Source organism: Rhinatrema bivittatum, chromosome 9, assembly GCF_901001135.1.
Source record: "Rhinatrema bivittatum chromosome 9, aRhiBiv1.1, whole genome shotgun sequence".
Classification (NCBI taxonomy): Eukaryota; Metazoa; Chordata; class Amphibia; order Gymnophiona; family Rhinatrematidae; genus Rhinatrema; species Rhinatrema bivittatum.
The window spans coordinates 57183674-57203846 of NC_042623.1; the positions used below are offsets into that span (position 1 = coordinate 57183674).

Below are 20173 nucleotides of genomic sequence, written 5' to 3' on the forward strand. Positions count from 1 at the left end.
GCACAGAAGCCTGGGGGGAGGGGGGGGGGGTGAGCAGCAGCTGCCAGCTCTTTTGCTCAAGTTTCATAGGTTACAGGGAAAGGAGTGGACACTACGAAGAAAGAGAGAACTGGGGCAAGCTATGTTATCAAGGGCAGAGAATGTTTACATATACAGATTATAGCTGCGAGACAAGGAAATAGAAAGAAGTCTGATGTTCCTGCTGTTTGGAAAAGATGATTTCAGGTAACTTACCCTGCAAAACTTAAGGTACAGGTTAAGGGCATTTGGCCTGCTTTTTCAAGCCTGGATAAGGTTATGAAGTTCTTGGATGACTTGGAGAAAGATGGAGCTAACTTGGGGAACATTGACCAGCAGGGCATGTGAAGGAAAACAATGCATACACTTATGTACCTCTCATGCTTTATATCACCCTTCTAGTGAGCTCAGGGCGGTGTACAAGAACAAAAACACAACATTGCATAATCCACAATATATAACAAAAAAAGACAAATATCCAGAGACAATCAAAAAACAGAATACAAAAAATTAAAACAAAAAAAACTGCTAGGAATGAGCTCAGAAAGGGCCCCTCGATGGGAAGCCTGAGGCACGAAGGAACACACAATGAGGAATATTTATTTATTTGAGGTTTTTCTTGACCAGCCATCATTTATTTATTTATTTGAATTTCTATACAGATATTAGTAGGGATATCATATCGGTTTCCATCAAAAACATAAAGATTGGAAATTACATAAAACAGGGTGGTGGGGATGGAGAGATAGGAACTGTGAGAGCGTAGATTAGGAAGTACATAGGAATCAGGCTACTGAGAAAAGTGAGCGCCACAACAGTTCATATTAAGCATAATATATCATGCCGGTTTACATATAACAGGGTTAAAAAACAAAGCAGGAAGAGAGCAGTTACAAAGAACAGGTTATACGGGAACTGGGAGGTGCTAAGATAGGTGCACGAAGGAGCGAAAGCTAAAGGCATGAAAACTAAGTAGCTAACTTAAGTACATAAACTGAGTAGAAAACTTATATAAAAGATCTGAGTCTTCAATGATATTAGGTTATATGGGAGTGTAAATATTCAATATCTCACACAAAGTGTGGACAGGTTAACAGCATTGCAGGATTACTTGCACATGAATGTTGGGAGGCAGCACAGTGGGTACAGACAAATAAGTACACATAGGCGAACCTGACAGGTAGGAAGAAGGGAGGGGGGGAGGCGGCAGCAGGGTTCTATGGGAAAAGTGGGAGGGCCAGGAGGAAGTATCCGATTGAGTGGATATCGAAAGGGGGGTTAGGGGTATGCCTGTTTAAAGAGCCATGTTTTTAATTTTGATTTGAATTTAACTGCACATTGCTCTAGTCTGATTGCAGGTGGCAAGGTGTTCGAGCTCCTTTTTAGTTTAGCCCACTGTTCTTCCACGTCCCTCGCTTCCTCCCACCCTTTAGTGTCTTAATATCTTCTCTTTCCGTTTGAAAATTTGCTTCTTTAAGGAAATTCAGAGATGTCCTAATCACTGAAGGACCTCCTTCAATAGATCTTTGGAGATGAGCATGGTCCCACAGACGAATGAGGTCCAGCTTCATAAAAGTGGTTTACAGAGAGGAAGTTGGAAACTGCAGGCCTGTTAGCTTTTTAGCAGAAAAATTGATGGAGACTAATAGTGGACTATCGACAATCCAATGAATTGCAGAATCTGAAACAGCATGGTTTTATCCTAGCAGATCATGTCAAATGAATCTCAATGCTTTCTTTGATTTGTTGACAAGAGAATTAGATCAAGGACATGAACTGAATATGATTTACTTAGATGTCAGCAAAACTTATGATACTGTACTGCATAGAAGGCTCATAAATAAACTGAGCAGCCTGGGGGTGGATGCCAAGGAAGTAGCCTGGATTAGAAACTGGTTGAGTGATAGCCAAGAGAGTAATGGTAAAAGCAAATGTTGCTTACCTGTAACAGGTGTTCTCACAGGACAGCAGGATGTTAGTCCTCACATATGGGTGACATCATCAGGATGGAGCCCAATCACGGAAAACTTCTGTCAAAGTTTCCAGAACTTTGACTGGCCCCTACTGGGCATGCCCAGCATGGCACTAACTCTGCAGCCAGCAGGGGTCCCCCTTCAGTCTTATTTACAAGCTACAGGCAGTGCCGAAAAATAAAATAATAAAATGTTACGAACCCAACACCGCGGGGCGGTGGGCGGGTTTCATGAGGACTAACATCCTGCTGTCCTGTGAGAACAGCTGTTACAGGTAAGCAACATTTGCTTTCTCACAGGACAAGCAGGATGGTAGTCCTCACATATGGGTGAGTACCAGAGCTGAGGATGTCTGAACATGCATCAAATGTACCGAAAGGCATGCAACAGGCACAACAACTGGGGTGGAATTGGTAGAGGGCATCCTGAACCCTACCGGGCAGGCAGAAGGGTGTTGGTACGTCACGTTGTAAATAGGTTACGAAGGACAGATTGGCCGAAGATGGAATCTTGTCTTCCGGCTTTGTCCAAGCAATAGTGGGTTGCAAAGGTGTGGAGAGAACTCCAGGTTGCAGCCCTGAAAATGTCAGGAAGCGGCACCAATCGTAGGTGTGCTACTGAAGTCGGGGTTGAAAGTGTTTGCTGCGAATGAGAGAGCAGTAGTTCTCCACTTTGCGATTTTGTGGGGATGCAAAGAGGTCTATCTGGGGATATCCCCACTGTTGGAAGATGGAGTTCGCTACCGAGGGGTTGAGAGACCACTCGTGCGGTTGAAAGACGCGACTCAGCTGGTCTGCCAACACATTGTCCACTCCCAGCAGGTAGGTGGCCCTGAGGTACATCGAATGGGAGAAAGCTTCCGCCCAAATCTGCGCAGCCTCCTGACACAGAAGGAAGGAGCCTGTGCATCCCTGCTTGTTGATGTACCACATGGCCACCTGGTTGTCCATCTGAATCAGGATGACTTGATTTGAGAGGCGATCATGAAAAGCCCTGAGAGCATATCTGATTGCTTGAAGCTCCAGGAAATGTATTTGGTGTTTGGTTTCCTCTGGAGACCAAGATCCTTGTGTTTGCAGGTTGGCCACATGGGCTCCCCAGCCGAGGTTGGAAGCTTCGGTGGTGGGCGTGATTTGAGGAGCCTTGGAGGAGATTGATCTGATTTTTTCTACCAGGCGAGAGACAGACAGAGTGAGTCGGTGACATGGACTACTATTGACAGGGGCTGAATGGATTGAGTCCATTGAGACCTTAGAGTCCAGTGCATGAGTCTCATGGCCAGGCGGGCCATTGGTGTGGACATGGACTGAGGACTCCATGTGTCCCAGGAGGACGAGAAATTGGTGTGCAATCGCAGAGTGCTGAGACTGCAGCTGGTGAGCAAGAAACACGAAGAGTGAGTGCTCGTTGTCGAGGCAGGAAAGCCTTGCTTGCAAGGTGTCCAATTCTGCCCCAATGAATGACAAAGTTTGAGATGAGACTAAGCAGGATTTGTCGTAATTGACGAGAAATCCTAATGAAATTAGAGTATGCAAAGCTAGATTGAGGGACGACAGAGTAGCTTGCTGAGTGGCAGCCCTGATTAACCACCTTGGGTTCTGAGGTAGGCTGTGACTACTACGAGGCATTTTGTGAAGACTCGTGGTGAAGAAGCTAGGCCGAATGGTAGCACTCGGTATTGATAGTGCTTGGGGTCTACTAGAAACCTCAGATATTTGCAATGAGATGGAGTTATCGCAATGTGAGTGTATGCGTCCTGGAGGTCCAGAGAGCAGAGCCAGTCTCCTCTTTGTAAAAGAGGAAGAAGGGAGCCCAAGGTGACCATCCTGAACTTTTCTCGCAGGAGGTACTTGAGGGCACGTAGGTCCAGAATAGGACGAACGCCTCCCGATTTTTTGGGGATTAGAAAGTACCAGGAATATAAACCTAGGCCGTTGCTGAGAGTATGTACAGGTTCTATTGTTTTGGACTGGAGAAGGAGGGAGACCTCTTGATCCAGAAGAATGGATTGATCGGATGTTCTCTATATTGGTAGAGGAGGGGAGTCCAGAGGCTTGGAGAGAAAGTTCAGATAGTAACCCTGAGCAATTATTGCCAATACCCATTGGTCTGAGGTGATTAAGTGCCATATGCTGTGGAAGTGGCACAATCGACCTCCCACTGGTATGTGAGGCAGTGGAATATGGCTGCTGCTCTCTAGGTGGAAGTCAAAACCTGAAGCAGGCCTGCAGTTTTTGATAAGGTCTCGTGACACGGGATCTAGTTGGTGGCGGGTAGGACTTCTTTGGGCGGTAGAAGGACTTCTTAGAGTCCTTCCTGAAGGGCTGTTTGAAGAGAAGTCGGACGGCATCAGAGAGAGCTGTCTTAGGGTCTCATGATGGTCCTTTAGTTCCGCCACCGTCCGCTGAAATCTGTTCACCAGATTATCTCCGACACAAGGCAGGTCGGATAACCTGTCTTGTACTTCCGGGCGAAGGTCAGAAGATTTGAGCCAGGCCCACCTTCTCGCCAAAATAGCAGCTGCAGATACTCTAGAAGAGGTATCAAAGATGTCATAAGATGTTCTGATCTCATGTTTGCCTGCCTCAAAACCCTTATTTACTAGGGTTTGCAACAGTTCTTGAAATTGCTGAGGCAGGGAGTCCAAGAAGTCCTGTATTTGCTTGAAAATGACCCTATTATATTGGATCATATAAAGCTGATAGGCGGCAATCTGGGAGGTGAGCATGGACCCTTGGAAGACTCGGCGACCAGTGGTATCTAGGAACTTCTGATCCTTGCCAGGTGGAACAGAAGAGTGAGGCCTTGGACCATTTGCTCTCTTCTGTGCAGATTCCACCACTACAGAGTGGTGATCTAGCTGTGATTTCTGAAAGCCTGGAGCTGACTGCACCAAATAGGTAGTGTCTGCTTTCCTGTGGACTGGAGCAATGGAACCAGGATGTTCCCAGTTCTTTTTCAGGAGATCCAAAAGAACTTGGTGAATGGGAATAGAGGTGATTACTTTAGGGGCATCCAGGAATTGGAGCAACTCCATCATCTGGTGCCTGACATCCTGTTCAGTCTGCAATTGGAAGGGAACCAATTCAGACATTTCCTACACAAAATTTATAAAGAAAGGTCCTCTGGAGGAGAACGCTTCCTACTTTCAGTGGGTGAAGATGGTGAAGGTAAATCATCGGTGTCTGGAGAGAATCATCAGTCCAGGTATCATAAGGGTCAGCACCTATCCCTCTAGGAACTAAAGGGGGATGTGATGCTGGGATAACTGAAGGACCCGGTTCTAGGCTCCGAAGGAATCGGAGGAATTAATCGTAGGCCCAGATGAAGGCATCTAAGGCACCGGCGCAGGCATCGAGGGCATCAATGGATGGCTCGGTGGTGCCAATGGATGTATCGGCAACGATGGTTGGATCGGTGGCGATGGGACGTATCGGCGTCGATGGCTGAGGCAGAACTCCCGATGAAGGAATGCGGAATGATGTTTCTCCTCCCGATGACATGTAAGTGGGGAGGGCACCGGAGCCATCGGAGACCCGGGATCCATCGATGGAAAAGCGGCCATTAGCGCTTCCATCCTGGATAGCAGCTGTGCCAGTGCTGCCGGAATCGGTTCGGTGATTGGTTCCACAATTGGTACCAGTGTCGGTGCCAAAGGGACCTGGAGTCAATTGCATCGCCTTGTCGATGGCCTCTTGAACCAATCCAGTCCAGTTCTTCTCGGAGACCTGGAGCAAGCAGCCCCCGGCTCCGGAACAGAAGAAGGAGGCAGAGGCATAGCCGGAGGGACCACCATTAAAGGTGGAGTCCGCAGCTCCCGATCCCCTGTGGGGTGAGGGTTGCCTCGGTGACCCAGTCGCAGAAACGGTCGGTACCTTTCTGGATGGGGGTTTCTTCGACAATGGCTTGGACGATGGAGAGGTCGATGATTTGGTCCCTTGATGGTCGAAAGACTTACGGTGTTGAAGGCGATGTTTGTCCCTATGATCCCCTCAGTCCTGAGGGGGAGGAGAGGGTGTCGATGGCCGAGAAGTCATCGATGCTGGGCGGGTCACCGGCCGGTGGCCGATGCTGGCGCAAAGTTGGCGGTGCCGGCTCTGACGACGTCAATGCAATGGACGGAGTCGGGTTTGAGCACGGAAGAGAAGTTCCATCTTCTCCATTTTGGCCTTGCGACCTTTTGGTGTCATTAGGGCACATTTGGTGCAGGTTAGGACATCGTGCTCACGTCCTAGACACATAAACACAGACTTTATGAGGGTCTGTGATAGACATGGTGTGAGTACAGTTCGGGCACCGATGGAACCCCGATGCATCGCCATGGAAAAAATCGAGCCGCGGTACGGTCGACGGCCAGTAGACCGCGAGGGCCAAACTCGATGGTAATCGACCGAAAAATGGGTAAAAACTTACTGGAGTACTGCGGTCTGAAAAAAGTTAGAGGGGGGACCCCTGTGGGCCAATTTAACTTTTAGTAATTCCGTGAGGAAAATTCCTGTCAGGAATCTCTGAAGAGCTCCTTTACTGCGAGCCTACTGCTGTGCGGAAAAAAGAAGACTGAAGGGGGACCCCTGCTGGCTGCAGGGTTAATGCCATGCTGGGCATGCCCAGTAGGGGCCAGTCAAAGTTCTGGAAACTTTGACAGAAGTTTTCCGTGACTGAGCTCCATCCTGATGTCATCCATATGTGAGGACTACCATCCTGCTTCTCCTGTGAGAAACAGAATTTACTTTCAGGAGAGAGTGCCTCAGGAATCGGTCCTAGGGCCGGTTCTGTTCAATATCTTTGTCAGTGATATCAGACAAGTTAAAGGGAAAGGTCTGACTTTTTGCAGATGATACTAAGATCCACAATGTGGACAGAATGAAAAGTGAACTAAAAGTACAAGAAGTGTGTCTAATAGTTGCAAGTTAAGACTCAATGCCAAAAAAGGAAGTCGTGCACTTGGGGCCAGATCTTAAAAGATACACGCTGGCATAGATTTGTTTGCGCAACCAGGCGCAAATAAATCTACGCCTGATTTTATAACATGTGTGCGCTGCCGCGCACATGTTATAAAATCCAGGGTCGGCGCATGCAAGGGGGTGCACACTTGTGCACCTTACGCGCGCTGAGCCCTAAGGGAGCCCCGATGGCTTTCCCAGTTCCCTTCGAGGCCACTCCGAAATTGGATCGGCCTCGGAGGGAACTTTCCTTCTGCCACCCCCACTTTCCTCTCCCTTACCCGCCCCCCCGCCCTAGCTAAACCCCCATCCTGACCTTTGTTGCAGAAGTTACGCCTGCCTCTGGGCAGGTGTAACTTGCACGTGCCGGCCGGCTGCCGGCGCGCAATTCCCCGGCACGGCCGCAACGAAGGAGGCCTCAGTCATGCCCCCGGACCCGCAACCTTCCCTTCCCTTTTTCGAAGCCCCGGGACATACATGCATCCCGGGGCTCGGCACGCGCAGGGGCAGCTTGGGGCAGCTTTTCGGGGGTTATGCACATATGTTACGCGCGTAACCCTTTGAAAATCTGACCCTTGGAGTGTAGAAATCAATGAGAATGGTATATAGTGAATGGTGAAGAGCTGATGTGACCAACCAGGAGAGGGACCTTGGTCTAATATTGTCAGATTAACCTCAAAATGGTGATAATAGTGTGATAATGTAGTGGTCAGAGCTGGGAGGATGCTTGGATACACTGAGAAAGACATAACCAGTAGAAAAAAGGAGAGGTAATAATGCCTCTTTACAGGTTATTGGTTAAGGCCTCACCTGGAATACTGCATTCAGATCCAGAGGCCATATCTCAGAAAGGATAGAGAGAGGACAGAGATGGCCCAAAAAAGGCAACCAAAATGGTGCAAGGTTTGTACGAAAAGCCTGAGATGAGAATAAAGGAGCTTAATATGTATACCCTAGAAAAGAGGCAAGCCAGGGAGGATATGATATAGATATTTAAATACCAGAAAGTATTGATGCACTGGAAGCCAACTTGTGACCCTAGTTACACAGCTTTTTCAATGGAAAGGAAGCTGTATATCTAGGGGGTCACAACATGACGATCCAATGGAGTACTCAGGAACAATGCAGGACGATTTTTTCCACAGAGGATAGTGTATGCCTGGAATGCCCTCAAGGATGAGATGACCAGGGCTGTGGCAGACTTCAAAAACTATGGGTTAAACACAGAGGATCCCGACTGGCAAGAGAAAGGTAATGAAGCATTGGGCAACCTTTACTGCACGACGGTTGCAGCCCACGGCCGCAGTGACATGACTGCATTGTGCTTCTTGGAAGGCAAAGTGTAACCTGCACAGAGTGGCAGGTGCAACCCTGTAGGGGACACAATGGAACTGGGAGTTGGGTTCAATGTGGAAATTTGATCTATTTTTGAGTAGAAGCACATAAAATCACAGCTAGGCAGACTAGATGGACCTTGGTCTTTACTAGGGGTGTGCATTCGGATTGACCGCATTAGTAAAACGCAACTCATATTTTTTTTTTACTTAAAAAATTGATTCGACATAAACGATCGGATTTCCCACATATCGAACATAGATATGTTCGATATGTGGGAAATCGCGATTGTTGAGCCAAAATAAAAATATAAACCCCCTCACCCTCCTTACCCCCCCCCCCCCCCGACTTACCACAACTCCCTGGTGATGGAGCGAGGAGTGAGGACGCCATTTCTGCAATCCTTGGCGAGAAGCATGTGACGTCGGCGGCACGTCGAGTGACGCCGGCGTCACGTGATTCCCGGCTCGTTCGCGCCGGACGGCTCGTTCGGCCCAAAAAGAACTTTTGACCAGCTTGGGGGGCCTCCTGACCCCCCCAAGCTGGCCAAAAGTTCTTTTTGGCCAGCTTGGGGGGTGTCAGGAGGCCCCCCCCAAGCTGGCCAAAAGTTCTTTTTGGGCCGAACGAGCCGTCCGGCGCGAACGAGCCGGGAATCACGTGACGCCGCGTCACTCGACGTGCCACCAACGTCACATGCTTCTCGCCAAGGATTGCAGAAATGACGTCCTCACTCCTCGCTCGATCACCAGGGAGTTGTGGTAAGTCTGGGGGGGGGGATTAAGGAGGGTGAGGGGGTTTAAATTTTTTTTTTGCACATATGTACATATACCCAACTCATTGGATTTTTTTTATGTCCATATTGGCCGCAAGTGGGACCCCCTTTCGGACATAAAAAATATGAACATAAAATTTTGCTCTGCACATCCCTAGTCTTTACCTGCCATCATTTATTTGCATGCAGTACCTCCTGTGCATACAAATGTTTCTCATGCATATTTATGAGGGATGTCCTCATAAGTAGCTGGCGGGGGGGGGCCCCATAGAACCAGTTTGAGCACCCCTGATTTAGATCATAAAGCCCCTTCTGGGGCTGGGACCTACTTATGGTACCTGAATCGTAACGTGCCTTGAGCACAGGTTTGGAAAGGTGAACAGTTAATTAAATTAGGGGAGGAGGAATAGCCTAGTGGTTAGATCAGTGGGCTTATGAGCCAGGAGACCAAGGTTCAAGTCCCACTGTCGCTCCTTGTGACCTTGGGCAAGTCACTTTACCCTCCATTGCCTCAGGTACAAAACTTAGATTGCAAGCCCTGTGGGGATAGAGAAATACCTACAGTACCTGAATGTAAACAGATGTGATATCTCAGATCAAATGTCAGTATATAAAATAAATAAATTCAAACCCTAAATCTAAGTCTCTAACCTGGAAGTGTATTACATTATCCAACCATGAGCAGTAGAGGGGGGGATTAGAGTTTTTATTCAGATATGTTGTTAGGATAACTGCAGGACTGTTGCACAAAATAACATCACAAATGAAGATAAAGAGTAGTTTTGCTCATCCAATCTGCTCACTTGAGATTCCTCCTCTCTGGTTCTCTATCACTTTGGGCAGGTAACCATATACATTCCCATGGTTAAACCAACACCAGCTCCCTACCATCTCTCTCACTCAACCTCTCAACTCTATTTCTACCACAGATGAATTTGAAGGTACGCTATGGACCCTATATAAAAGCCAAAATGAAAGCAAAGAATGCTCTATATTTTCACAAACCATAGCAAAAAAATCTCTTTTACAGGGGTGATCCGAGAAACTATAGACCAGTGAGCCTGACTTCAGTGCCAGGAAAAATATTGGAAACTATTCTAAAGATCAATCACAGAGCATATTAGAAAGACATGGTTTAATGGAACACAGTCAACATGAATTTACCCAAGGGAAGTCTTGCCTCACAAATCTGCTTCATTTCTTTGAAGGGGGTTAATAAACATGTGGATAAAGTTGAACCGGTAGATGTAGTGTATTTGGATTTTCAGAAGGTGTTTGACAAAGTCCCTCATGAGAGGCTTCTAAGAAAACTAAAAAGTCATAAGAACATGCCATGCTGGGTCAGACAGATAGTCCATCAAGCCCAGCATCCTGTTTCCAACAGTGGCCAATCCAGGCCATAAGTACCTGGCAAGTACCCAACAACCAAGTCTATTCCATGCTACTGTTCTGAGCAATAGCAGTGGCTATTTTCTAAGACAACGTAATTAATAGCAGGTAATGGACTTCTCCTCCAAGAACTTATCCAAACCTTTTTTAAACACTGATACACTAACTGCATTAACCACATCCTCTGGCAACAAATTCCAGAGTTTAATTGTGCGTTGAGTGAAAAAGAACTTTCTCTGATTAGTATTAAATGTGCCACATGCTAACTTCATGGAGTGCCCCCTAGTCTTTCTATTATCCGAAAGAGTAAATAACTGATTCACATTAACCCGTTCTACACCTCTCATGATTTTTAACACCTCTATCATATCCCCCTCAGCCGTCTCTTCTCCAAGCTGAAAAGTCCTAACCTCTTTAGTCTTTTCCTCATAGGGGAGCTGTTCCATTCCCTTTATCATTTTGGGCGTCCTTCTCTGTACCTTCTCCATTGCAACTATATCTTTTTTGAGATGCAGCGACCAGAATTGTACACAGTTCAAGGTGTGGTCTCACCAAAGAGCGATACATAGGCATTATGACATTTTCCGTTTTATTCGCCATTCCCCTTTCTAATAATTCCCAACATACTGTTTGCTTTTTTGACTGCGGCAGCACACTGAACCGACGATTTCAATGTGTTATCCATTATAACGCCTAGATCTCTTTCTTGGGTGGTAGCTCCTAAAATGGAACCTAACATTTTGTAACTATTGCATGGGTTATTTTTCCCTATATGTATCACCTTGCACTTATCCACATTAAATTTCATCTGCCATTTCGATGCCCAATTTTCCAGTCTCACAAGGTCTTCCTGCAATTTATCACAATCTGCTTGTGATTTTAACTACTCTGAACAATTTTTGTATCATCTGCAAATTTCATTACCTCACTTGTCGAATTTCTTTCCAGATCATTTATAAATGTATTGAAAAGTACGGGTCCCAATACAGATCCCTGAGGCACTCCACTGCCCACTCCCTTCCACTGAGAAAATTGCCCATTTAATCCTACTCTCTGTTTCCTGTTTCCTGTCTTTTAGCCAGAAGGCGATGTCCTTTCGTGGATTACAAACTGGTTAAAATCCAGGAAACAGAGTAGGATTAAATAGTCAATTTTCTCAGTGGAAAAGGGTAAACAGTGGAGTGCCTCAGGAATCTGTACTTGGACCGGTGCTTTTCAATACATTTATAAATAATCTGGAAAGGAATATGACGAGTGAAGTTATCAAATTTGCAGATGATACAAAATTATTCAGAGTAGTTAAATCACAAGCGGATTGGGATACATTGCAGGAGGATCTTGCGAGACTGGAAGATTGGGCATCCAAATGGCAGATGAAATTTATTGTGGACAATGCAAGGTGTTGCATATAGGGAAAAATAACCTTTGCAGTAATTAAACGATGTTAAGATCCATATTAGGAGCTACCACCAGGAAAAAGATCTAGGCATCACAGTGGATGATACTTTGAAATTGTAGGCTCAGTGTGCTGCAGCAGTCAAAAAAGCAAACAGAATGTTATGAATTATTAGGAAGGGAATGGTTAACAAAATGGAAAATGTCATAATGCCTATGTATCACTTCATGGTGAGACCACACCTTGAATACTATGTATATTTCTGGTCACCGCATCTCAAAAAAGATATATTTGCAATGGAGAAGGTACAGAGAAGGGCAAACAAAATGATAAAGGGGATGGAACAGCTACCCTATGAGGAAAGGCTGAAGAGGTTAGGGCTTTTCAGCTTGGAAAAGAGATGGCTGAGGTGGGATATGATAGAGGTCTTTAAAATCATGAGAGGTCTTGAACAAGTATATGTGAATCGGTTATTTACACTTTCAGATAATAGAAGGACTAGGGGGCAGTTCGTGAAGTTAGCAAGTAGCACATTTAAGACTAATCGGAGAAAGTTCTTTTTCACTCAGCACACAATAAAGCTCTGGAATTTGTTGCCAGAGGATGTGGTTACGGCAGTTAGTGTAGCTGGGTTTAAAAAAGGTTTGGATAAGTTCTTGAAGGAGAAGGCCATTAACTGCTATTAATCAAGTTGACTTAGGGAATGGCCTTACTCCTTTTGTACAAGGTCTGCTTGATAATTTGGAAGTTATAATACTGGAAGCATCTTGTAACTTTGATGATTTAAATCAATTTTGAGCACAAGTAATTTGTTGGGAGGATATCCTTCCCTCCTCTTTCTCTCTCCGCTCTTCAAGCTGCCTGGGTCAGAGATCATTAAGTTTCTTCTGACTTTTGAGCAGGTAAAATGTGCCAATTAATTTCTCCAAAAGTCTGCTTGCATTTAATTCTGACTGGATGGGGAGGTAACTCAGGGAAGCTCAGGATGCAGCTGGATTTTAGAAGGTTGCATGGCTGCATTTCTGTGGCTTGATTACCTGGGGGAATATAATGCACTTCATTTCCGATTTGTGTGCTTTACTTTAAATTTATTTTTTTTTTAAATCCACTATACGATTACTTGCTGTGTTTTTCTGTAAAACACAGTTGATGTCAATTATTAAGAAGTTCCTTCTGAGCAGAGAACCAGCTAATAAAATCTTGCTACTATTGAAGACTGGTAATGTGCGGTTGCTATCTACAAGAAGTATAAGGATGAAAATATAAAAAATAATAAAAAATGAGGAAAATAAAATAAAAATAAGAGTTTGAAGAATAAAGCCGGTAGCTATTAAAAGAGGGGATCACAGAGTGGTTTCCTCATAGATAGCAACCGCACATTACCACAAATCGGGGAGTTTCCTTGATGGCTGAATGTTGATGTTGACAGTGGAAGGAAACAGAGGTTGTGTTGGTGTTTGGTATTACTAAAGACTGGCCTGGTGTTTGTGTACCTGTTAAAAGTGCTGCTGGCCTGGTGCATGAAGGCATCCACTACATTGGCTGCATTAAAATGTTTGTCTTGTCCTCTATACGCAAAACTCCTGGTCCCCAAATTTGAATACTGATGAGGCAAGCAATTAAAACAGAAAAAAAAAAAAAAGAAAAACCATATACCTTCGTCAGCTTTTCTAAGTAAATCATCAAGTAATATTTTTTGGTGCTCTTGACCATCCTCAAAGCTATAGAGAGCCCACTTCTTCAGCAGAGTTTCGCCCTCTCCGCACACATCCATTTCAAGCAAGCCTGGAAACCACTCCTCCATGACTGAATCTATGTGATCCACAACCTGCCCCAGGAGAATGCAGCCTGCAAGAGCCAAAGCAGAGAGTTACGCAACCACCTTCTGCCCAGAGAGCTGGTAGAGCTCCGTTCATCATCAAGCTCAAGTAGGACAAGAAATCCATCAAGCTAACAAAAAATGAGAAGAAAACGTGAACTGCATAACATTTTAAAAGGCCTCCCAGGGCTGAGACTGCAAACAATAAACATGGAATAATAAAATGGACTTTTGTCTGCCTGCAATTAGCGTCCCTAAATAGAAGTTATTGAAGACTTGACACTGGACACTCTTGATATCTAAAAAACACTGCATTATCTGTTTGTGAAAGCTCTTCTATGTCTTTAGAGGGACCAAATTTTCAAAAGAGCAGTATCTGGATCAGAGATGCTATGCAGACATGTCTGAATCCAAGCCAGCTTCAGACTTCTGTAAACGTAATACAGAATGCAGGCTCCAGTTAACGTGGTTAATTAAAAAAAAACAAACAAACATCCGGACGTTAACTTTCAGCAGCCTGAATATGGCCCAAGCCCGCTTTGAAAAATTGTGGATTTCCCCTCCTGGGCAGGTGTACTTTCTGCTTATATATTTATGGGCATCCTTTCAAACATCAAAAGTATGCACGTAAATATTTGCCATGTCCCAACCCCACCCTTACCAACCCCCAAATCACCTAATGCCAGTGCAGGGCAAAATACGCACCTAATCGAGATATTTGCATAATTTTCATAAAAGTCGATTTACCTACACAAACCGAGGTTTAGGCACATAAATCCTTTTGAAAATTAACCCCTCCACAAGGGGGTAGTTTTTAAACTGCTTGCATCAATGCAGAGACTGCAGGGATTTTTAGCCCGCTGACTTTCCGCTATTTGTTAATAGGGCCAATAACGCGCTTACTTTCCTTTTGAAGACTGCTACAGGTACAAAGTACCACAAACCTGCTCTCTGTGCAGATGAAGTTTGCACGTCAAAGTAAATGCACAGATCTGAAAATCCCATCTATGCACTTACTTTCCTCCCTTGACCTAACCTCGCCCCCGAGAACACCTCCTCCTAATGCGTCCTGACTTTTCCTCGCCGTGAGGGTGGGCAATGTTCAGCTTTTGGAAGTTGCCCTCCCAGTGTTTCATTTTTCATCCTACTAACAATGCAACTGGGCCTGCTGCAGAGAAAAATCTTAAACTGTATAAGGCAATTCCCCAAATCATCCAATCTGCTTCATTATAATTCTGATGAAATATAAGACTGACAGTTTTTCAGTACTGTATCTCCAAATTAGTAAAACTTAGACCTCTTAGTAACAGACAGATAGTACAATCAGGGGTTCTTTAAGAGGTGAAGATTAGTCACATTGATTATGTTTGAATAATTCTGGTCCCACAAAAGAGGCAGACTGTGTATTCAACAGTTCTCTTCATCTAATCCTTGCTAATCCACAAAGCAAGTGTGGAAGAGTCCTCACTTTCAAGCTGTATTATCAAAATCTTTTTTCTTTACTGGTGGAAAACCTCACTAGGGCTACATACCAGGTCCTATCATCTGCCCAGTAATGGAAAACACAAGGAAGATGACATTCAAATGGATTTATCTGGATAATGTTTGGGTTAATTGGATAAATGCTGATGTTTGACCACTTATGTAGATAAAACGTATCCTAATAACTTGGAGGTGTTCTGGGGTGGAGTGGACTTAGCCAAATAACCTAAGCGGCACAGTTGGCCAAATAAATTATTCGGCTAAGTCTAGACATGTCTTAGATGTGTCTAGATGTGTTCCCAAATAACTTTGTTCAATCCACAAGGAGTGCTCAAGAATTATCGGTCCAAATGTAATTTCATCAAATGCAGTTTATTAAAGCTTTAATGTGGCAACTCCTTATTTCCAAAACAGTGAGAGTAAATAATTCTTTCAGGGTCCCCGACACGGACCCCGTGTTTCGCCCGAAGGCTGCGTCGGGAGGGACAAGATTATTTTACAACAACTTGAAAATAGCTGAGGAGTTCTCCTTGCCGCATTAGCTGTATGAACTCCTCAGCTATTTTCAAGTTGTTGTAAAATAATCTTGTCCCTCCCGACGCAGCCTTCGGGCGAAACACGGGGTCCGTGTCGGGGGACCCTGAAAGAATTATTTACTCTCACTGTTTTTGAAATAAGGAGTTGCCACATTAAAGCTTTAATAACTGCATTTGATGAAATTACATTTGGACCGATAATTCTTGAGCACTCCTTGTGGATTTATCTGTGTATTTATTGGACTGCATTCTCTGCTCCTTCTTTATATTTGGATATTCCCAAATAACTTTACCATAACTGGCTATATTCAAATGATATAGCTGATTAAATGGTGACAAGGACATTTTTTTTCAAAGTTTGTGGGCTTTCAATCTTGCAGCTTCCACCCCACAAAAAACATTTGAAATAAGTGATAGCTAGCACCCGATGCCTCCCATTACCCACCCAACCTACCAAATTTAAAAAAATAAGCAGCCAAGGTGCCCCAAGGCTGACCTCCCTACTTCCTTCCAGGACATTACTGACAAAGTCCCCAAGACCCTCCTGACCCACAACCTCTCTTCTCTACCCTCCCCAGAGCCTCCCTCCCACCACAGTGCCTGAAACCCTGTAGGGAGCACAGTAATATATTGGCCTCTTCCAGTCTCTCTCTGTTGGCAACGTTCTTAACACACACTTCCAGTGTTGCTGTCAGGTCCATGCTGGAAGTGGCTGGGAGCAGGTAAGACACTATGGTGCTCCCAGCTGGGGTTTCAGGGAGTCTACACAGAGGAAGAGGGAAGCCAGTGGAGATCAATGAGAGTGGAGTGATGTGGTCTTTCTTATTGGCATTTGTGAGGATGAGTGCGGTGGCATTCTGAAGGAGTTGTAAAGGTTTGATGTAGGTGGCAGGAAGGCCAAGGAGGATAGAGTTGCAGTAATCAATTTTCGAAAAAATAATAGATTGGAGTACAGTACGGAAATCAGAGAAATATAGAAGGGGTTTGAGTTTTTTTAAGGGTTTGTAGTTTGTAATAGCAGCTACTGAGGATAGATTTGATGTAAGGTTTGAAGTTGAGTTGGTTATCAAGTATAACACCCAGGTTTCGTGTATTGAATGGGAAAGTGGTAGAGGAGAGGGTAGAGGGTATGGGTGTTGATGAATGTTTGGAAGAGATGAGAAGGCGTTCAGTTTTTTGGGGGTTGAGGGATAAGTGCATGTCAGTGAGGAGCTGGTTAATGGAAGCAAGAATGGTGTCCCAGTTTTGGAGTGCGGTGAGAATGGAATTTGTGAAAGGGATGAGGATTTGCACATCATCTGCATAGATGAAGTGTGTCACACCAAGGTTGGAAAGAAGGTTGGTGAGAGGGAGCATATAAATGTTAAATAGGGTGGAGGAAAGGGAGGATCCTTGGAGGACACCACAGTCGAGCTTTACAGGTGAGGATTGAATGTTGTCAGTGAGGACTGTGTAACTACGGTTTTGGAGGTATGACTTAATCCATAATAGGGCAGTGCCGGAGATTCCAATGCTGATGAGAGTGTTGAAAAGGATGTTATGATTGACGGTGTCAAATGCGGCAGAAATATCCAGCATAGCAATGAGATAGGAGTTGCCAGCGTCCATTCCTTTGATAAGGGTATTTGTTAGGGAGAGGAGTAGGGTTTCCGTACTGAGATGTTTTCGGAAACCATATTGTGTTGGTGGGAGGATGTTGAATTGTTCAAGGTGGTCAGAAAGGCGGGAGTTTACTAGTTTCTCAAGGACTTTGGAAAGGAAAGGGAGGTTGGAAATGGGACGAGGTTGGATAGGTTGGAGGGATCAAGGGAGGTTTTTTTTAGGATAGGCTTGACAACAGCTTGTTTTAGGGAGTTGGGGACCAGGCCTTGTTCAAGGGAACAGTTCACAATTTTGGAGAGTGAGGTAGCTATGGTTTTAGGAATAGCGAGTAGTAGTTTGGTGGGAATAGTTTCAGAGGGATGGGAAGAGGGTCTTATCTTTTTTAAGATATTCTCTATTTCCAGAGTTGAGGAAGGTTCAAATGATGAGAGGAAGGTAGGTGTGTGTGGGGTAGGGAGGGTTATATTGTTGGTATTTGGGGCAATTTGGCAGTGATGTTGGAGACTTTATTCTTAAAGAACACAGCAATTTCATTGCAGCGTGACTGTGTGGGGGGGACCCTGAGGTAACGTCAAATTGGGTTTGGTAAGTGGTAAGATTTGAGATTAAGGTGAATAGGGTCTTAGGATTAAATTGTAGTTGGTGAATTTTCTTGGCATAGTATTCTTTTTTTGTTTTTTAAATAGCTTTTCTATATGCGTGCATAAGTTGGTAGAAGATGGTTTTATTGGCAGGGGTGGGGTGTTTTCACCAACGTCTTTCAGCTGCTCTAAGATGGATTTTTTGGATTTTGAGTTCGTGGGTGAACCAAGGTTTTTTATTTGATTTAGATTGTGTAATCGTTTTTTGGGTGACTGGACATAAATTGTTTGCAATATTCAGGGTAGTCTCTGCCCAGGAGGAGACAGCGCTGTCAGCTGTCTTTAGGTCAAGGTGATTGGGAATGTTGGAGCATGCTGTTGAGAGAGTGTCTATGGGGCAGGTCTTGCGGAAATGGAAAGATTTAGGCTGAGAACAAGTGGAGGAGGGGTGGGAGTTGCAGAGCAAGGGTTGTCTTTATGATGGAGTGGTCAGACCAGGGGACAGGGAGGCATGCAGGGGAGTGGATGGTATTTATGAGTGAGTTAGTGAAAATAAGGTCAAGGGTATGACCGGCTTTGTGGGTCGGGGAGTGAATGATTTGTGTGAAGCCCATCACATCTAAGGATGAGATGAATACTTCGCATGGCGGGGATTGTGGTATGGTGTCAACATGAAGATTGAAGTCGCCAAGGAGAATCATGGGAATGTCGGGAGAGAGTGAGATAGTAAGAAATTTGATGAGAGGGGAGGGGTCTTTTTCTAGCAGACCCGGGGGGGGGGGGGGGGTGTAGATCAGGCAGATTTGAAGGGATTTCGATTTGAAGAGGCCTACTTCGTATTGGTTGGGAATATTGCAGATTTGTGGGGTGAGTTGGAATTCTTTCTTGGCGATCAGGAGTAGACCTCCTCCTCTTTTCTTTTTGCGGGGGACAGAGAAAATATCATAGGTTTCAATGGGCAATTGGTTGAATAGTGGGGTGTCAGAGGGTTTAAACCAAGTTTCAGTTACAGCAAAGATTTCTGGTTTGGAGTCGGTTAAGATATCATGGAGAAGGTGTGTTTTTTGTTTCAAGGATTGGGCATTAACGAGGAGAAGTGAGATGAGTGACAGGGTAAGGGCTTGCGTGGAGGGAGATATGCTTTTTTGAGCATTGGGGGAGCTGGAGGGGGGGAAAGATAGTTTTGATGGGTATCTGTTTAGGTAATTGGAGGAGCAGAGGCAGAAATGCGGTGGCATTGTAGAGAAGATGGCTTGTAGGGGTTTGCTGGGGAGAAAAAACAAATGATGAGAGGCAGACACAATTTAAGGTAGATCTATGCAAAATGTTCAACGATTATCTGTAAGGGGACGCACAAAGGGGCGCACAAAGGGGAAGGCCTTCGGCGCGCGACGCCTGGCGTGCGGCGCCGGAAGAGTAGCACAGTTTTAAAGCCCTGAAGAGGCGCCAGAAGCTGATGTCACTGCTGTGTCCGGACGTGGTTGGCTGGCTGCTGCAACGGAGGTCGCCGGGTAAGTTAGGCCCTGGGAGTCAGATGGCCGAGAAGAGAGAGCCCCGTGGTCGGCGTGGGGCCCGTTGGGGGAAGGGTGAACTCGAGGGCCTTACCCCGACGGGCTTACAGCGCCAACTGCGCAGGCCTTAGCTGCCGATTCCCACGATGTTCGTCGAGGAAGAGAGAGCCGCCGGAAGAGGAGCACAGATTTAAAGCCCTGAAGAGGCGCCGGAAGCTGATGTCACCGCTGTGTCCGGAAGTGGTTGGCTGGCTGCTGCAACGGAGGTCGCCGGGTAAGTTAGGCCCTGGGAGTCGGATGGCTGAGAAGAGAGAGCCCCATGGTCGGCGTGGGGGCCCGTTGGGGGAAGGCTGAACTCGAGGGCCTTACCCCGACGGGTTTACAGTGCCGACCACGCAGGCCCGAGCTGCTGATTCCCACGATGTTCGCCGAGGAAGGTGAACATCGTGGGAATGTCTTCTGTTCTGTTACACGAACAGAAGACATTACAAACAGTGGCACCTCACTACAATTTTTGATATTAACCTACAGAATTTAAGCTGCTCCTCTTGACAGCTTGTTAGCTGCAGTCCAAGTCAAGGCATAACGAAACCCTGTCACAGACGATTAGTCACCCAGAGGAAGAATGACTCTATGGACACACACGGACATCTTCCTGATTCAGTTCTGAAGCAAAAGTCTCGGATCCACTGATCCAAAAAACTCACCCAGCAGATGCTTAACAGATAATGAAACACAGAGGGTTACTCCTTTACTGTTGGTTGACAAGGAGGGGAAAGGTTCCCCTGCGAGATCTTTCCTGTAACATTTTAGGGG

General features: G+C 45.5%; 1 protein-coding gene across 1 annotated transcript in view; it reads right to left on the reverse strand.

Moving 5' to 3' along the window:
* The window catches only part of LOC115099554 (leucine-rich repeat serine/threonine-protein kinase 2-like), a 76109-nt gene that overhangs the window by 38523 nt on the left and 17413 nt on the right, over positions 1-20173 (reverse strand). The window contains 1 exon segment of the mRNA XM_029617289.1: positions 13483-13674. Coding sequence (XP_029473149.1) covers positions 13483-13674 — 192 coding nt within the window.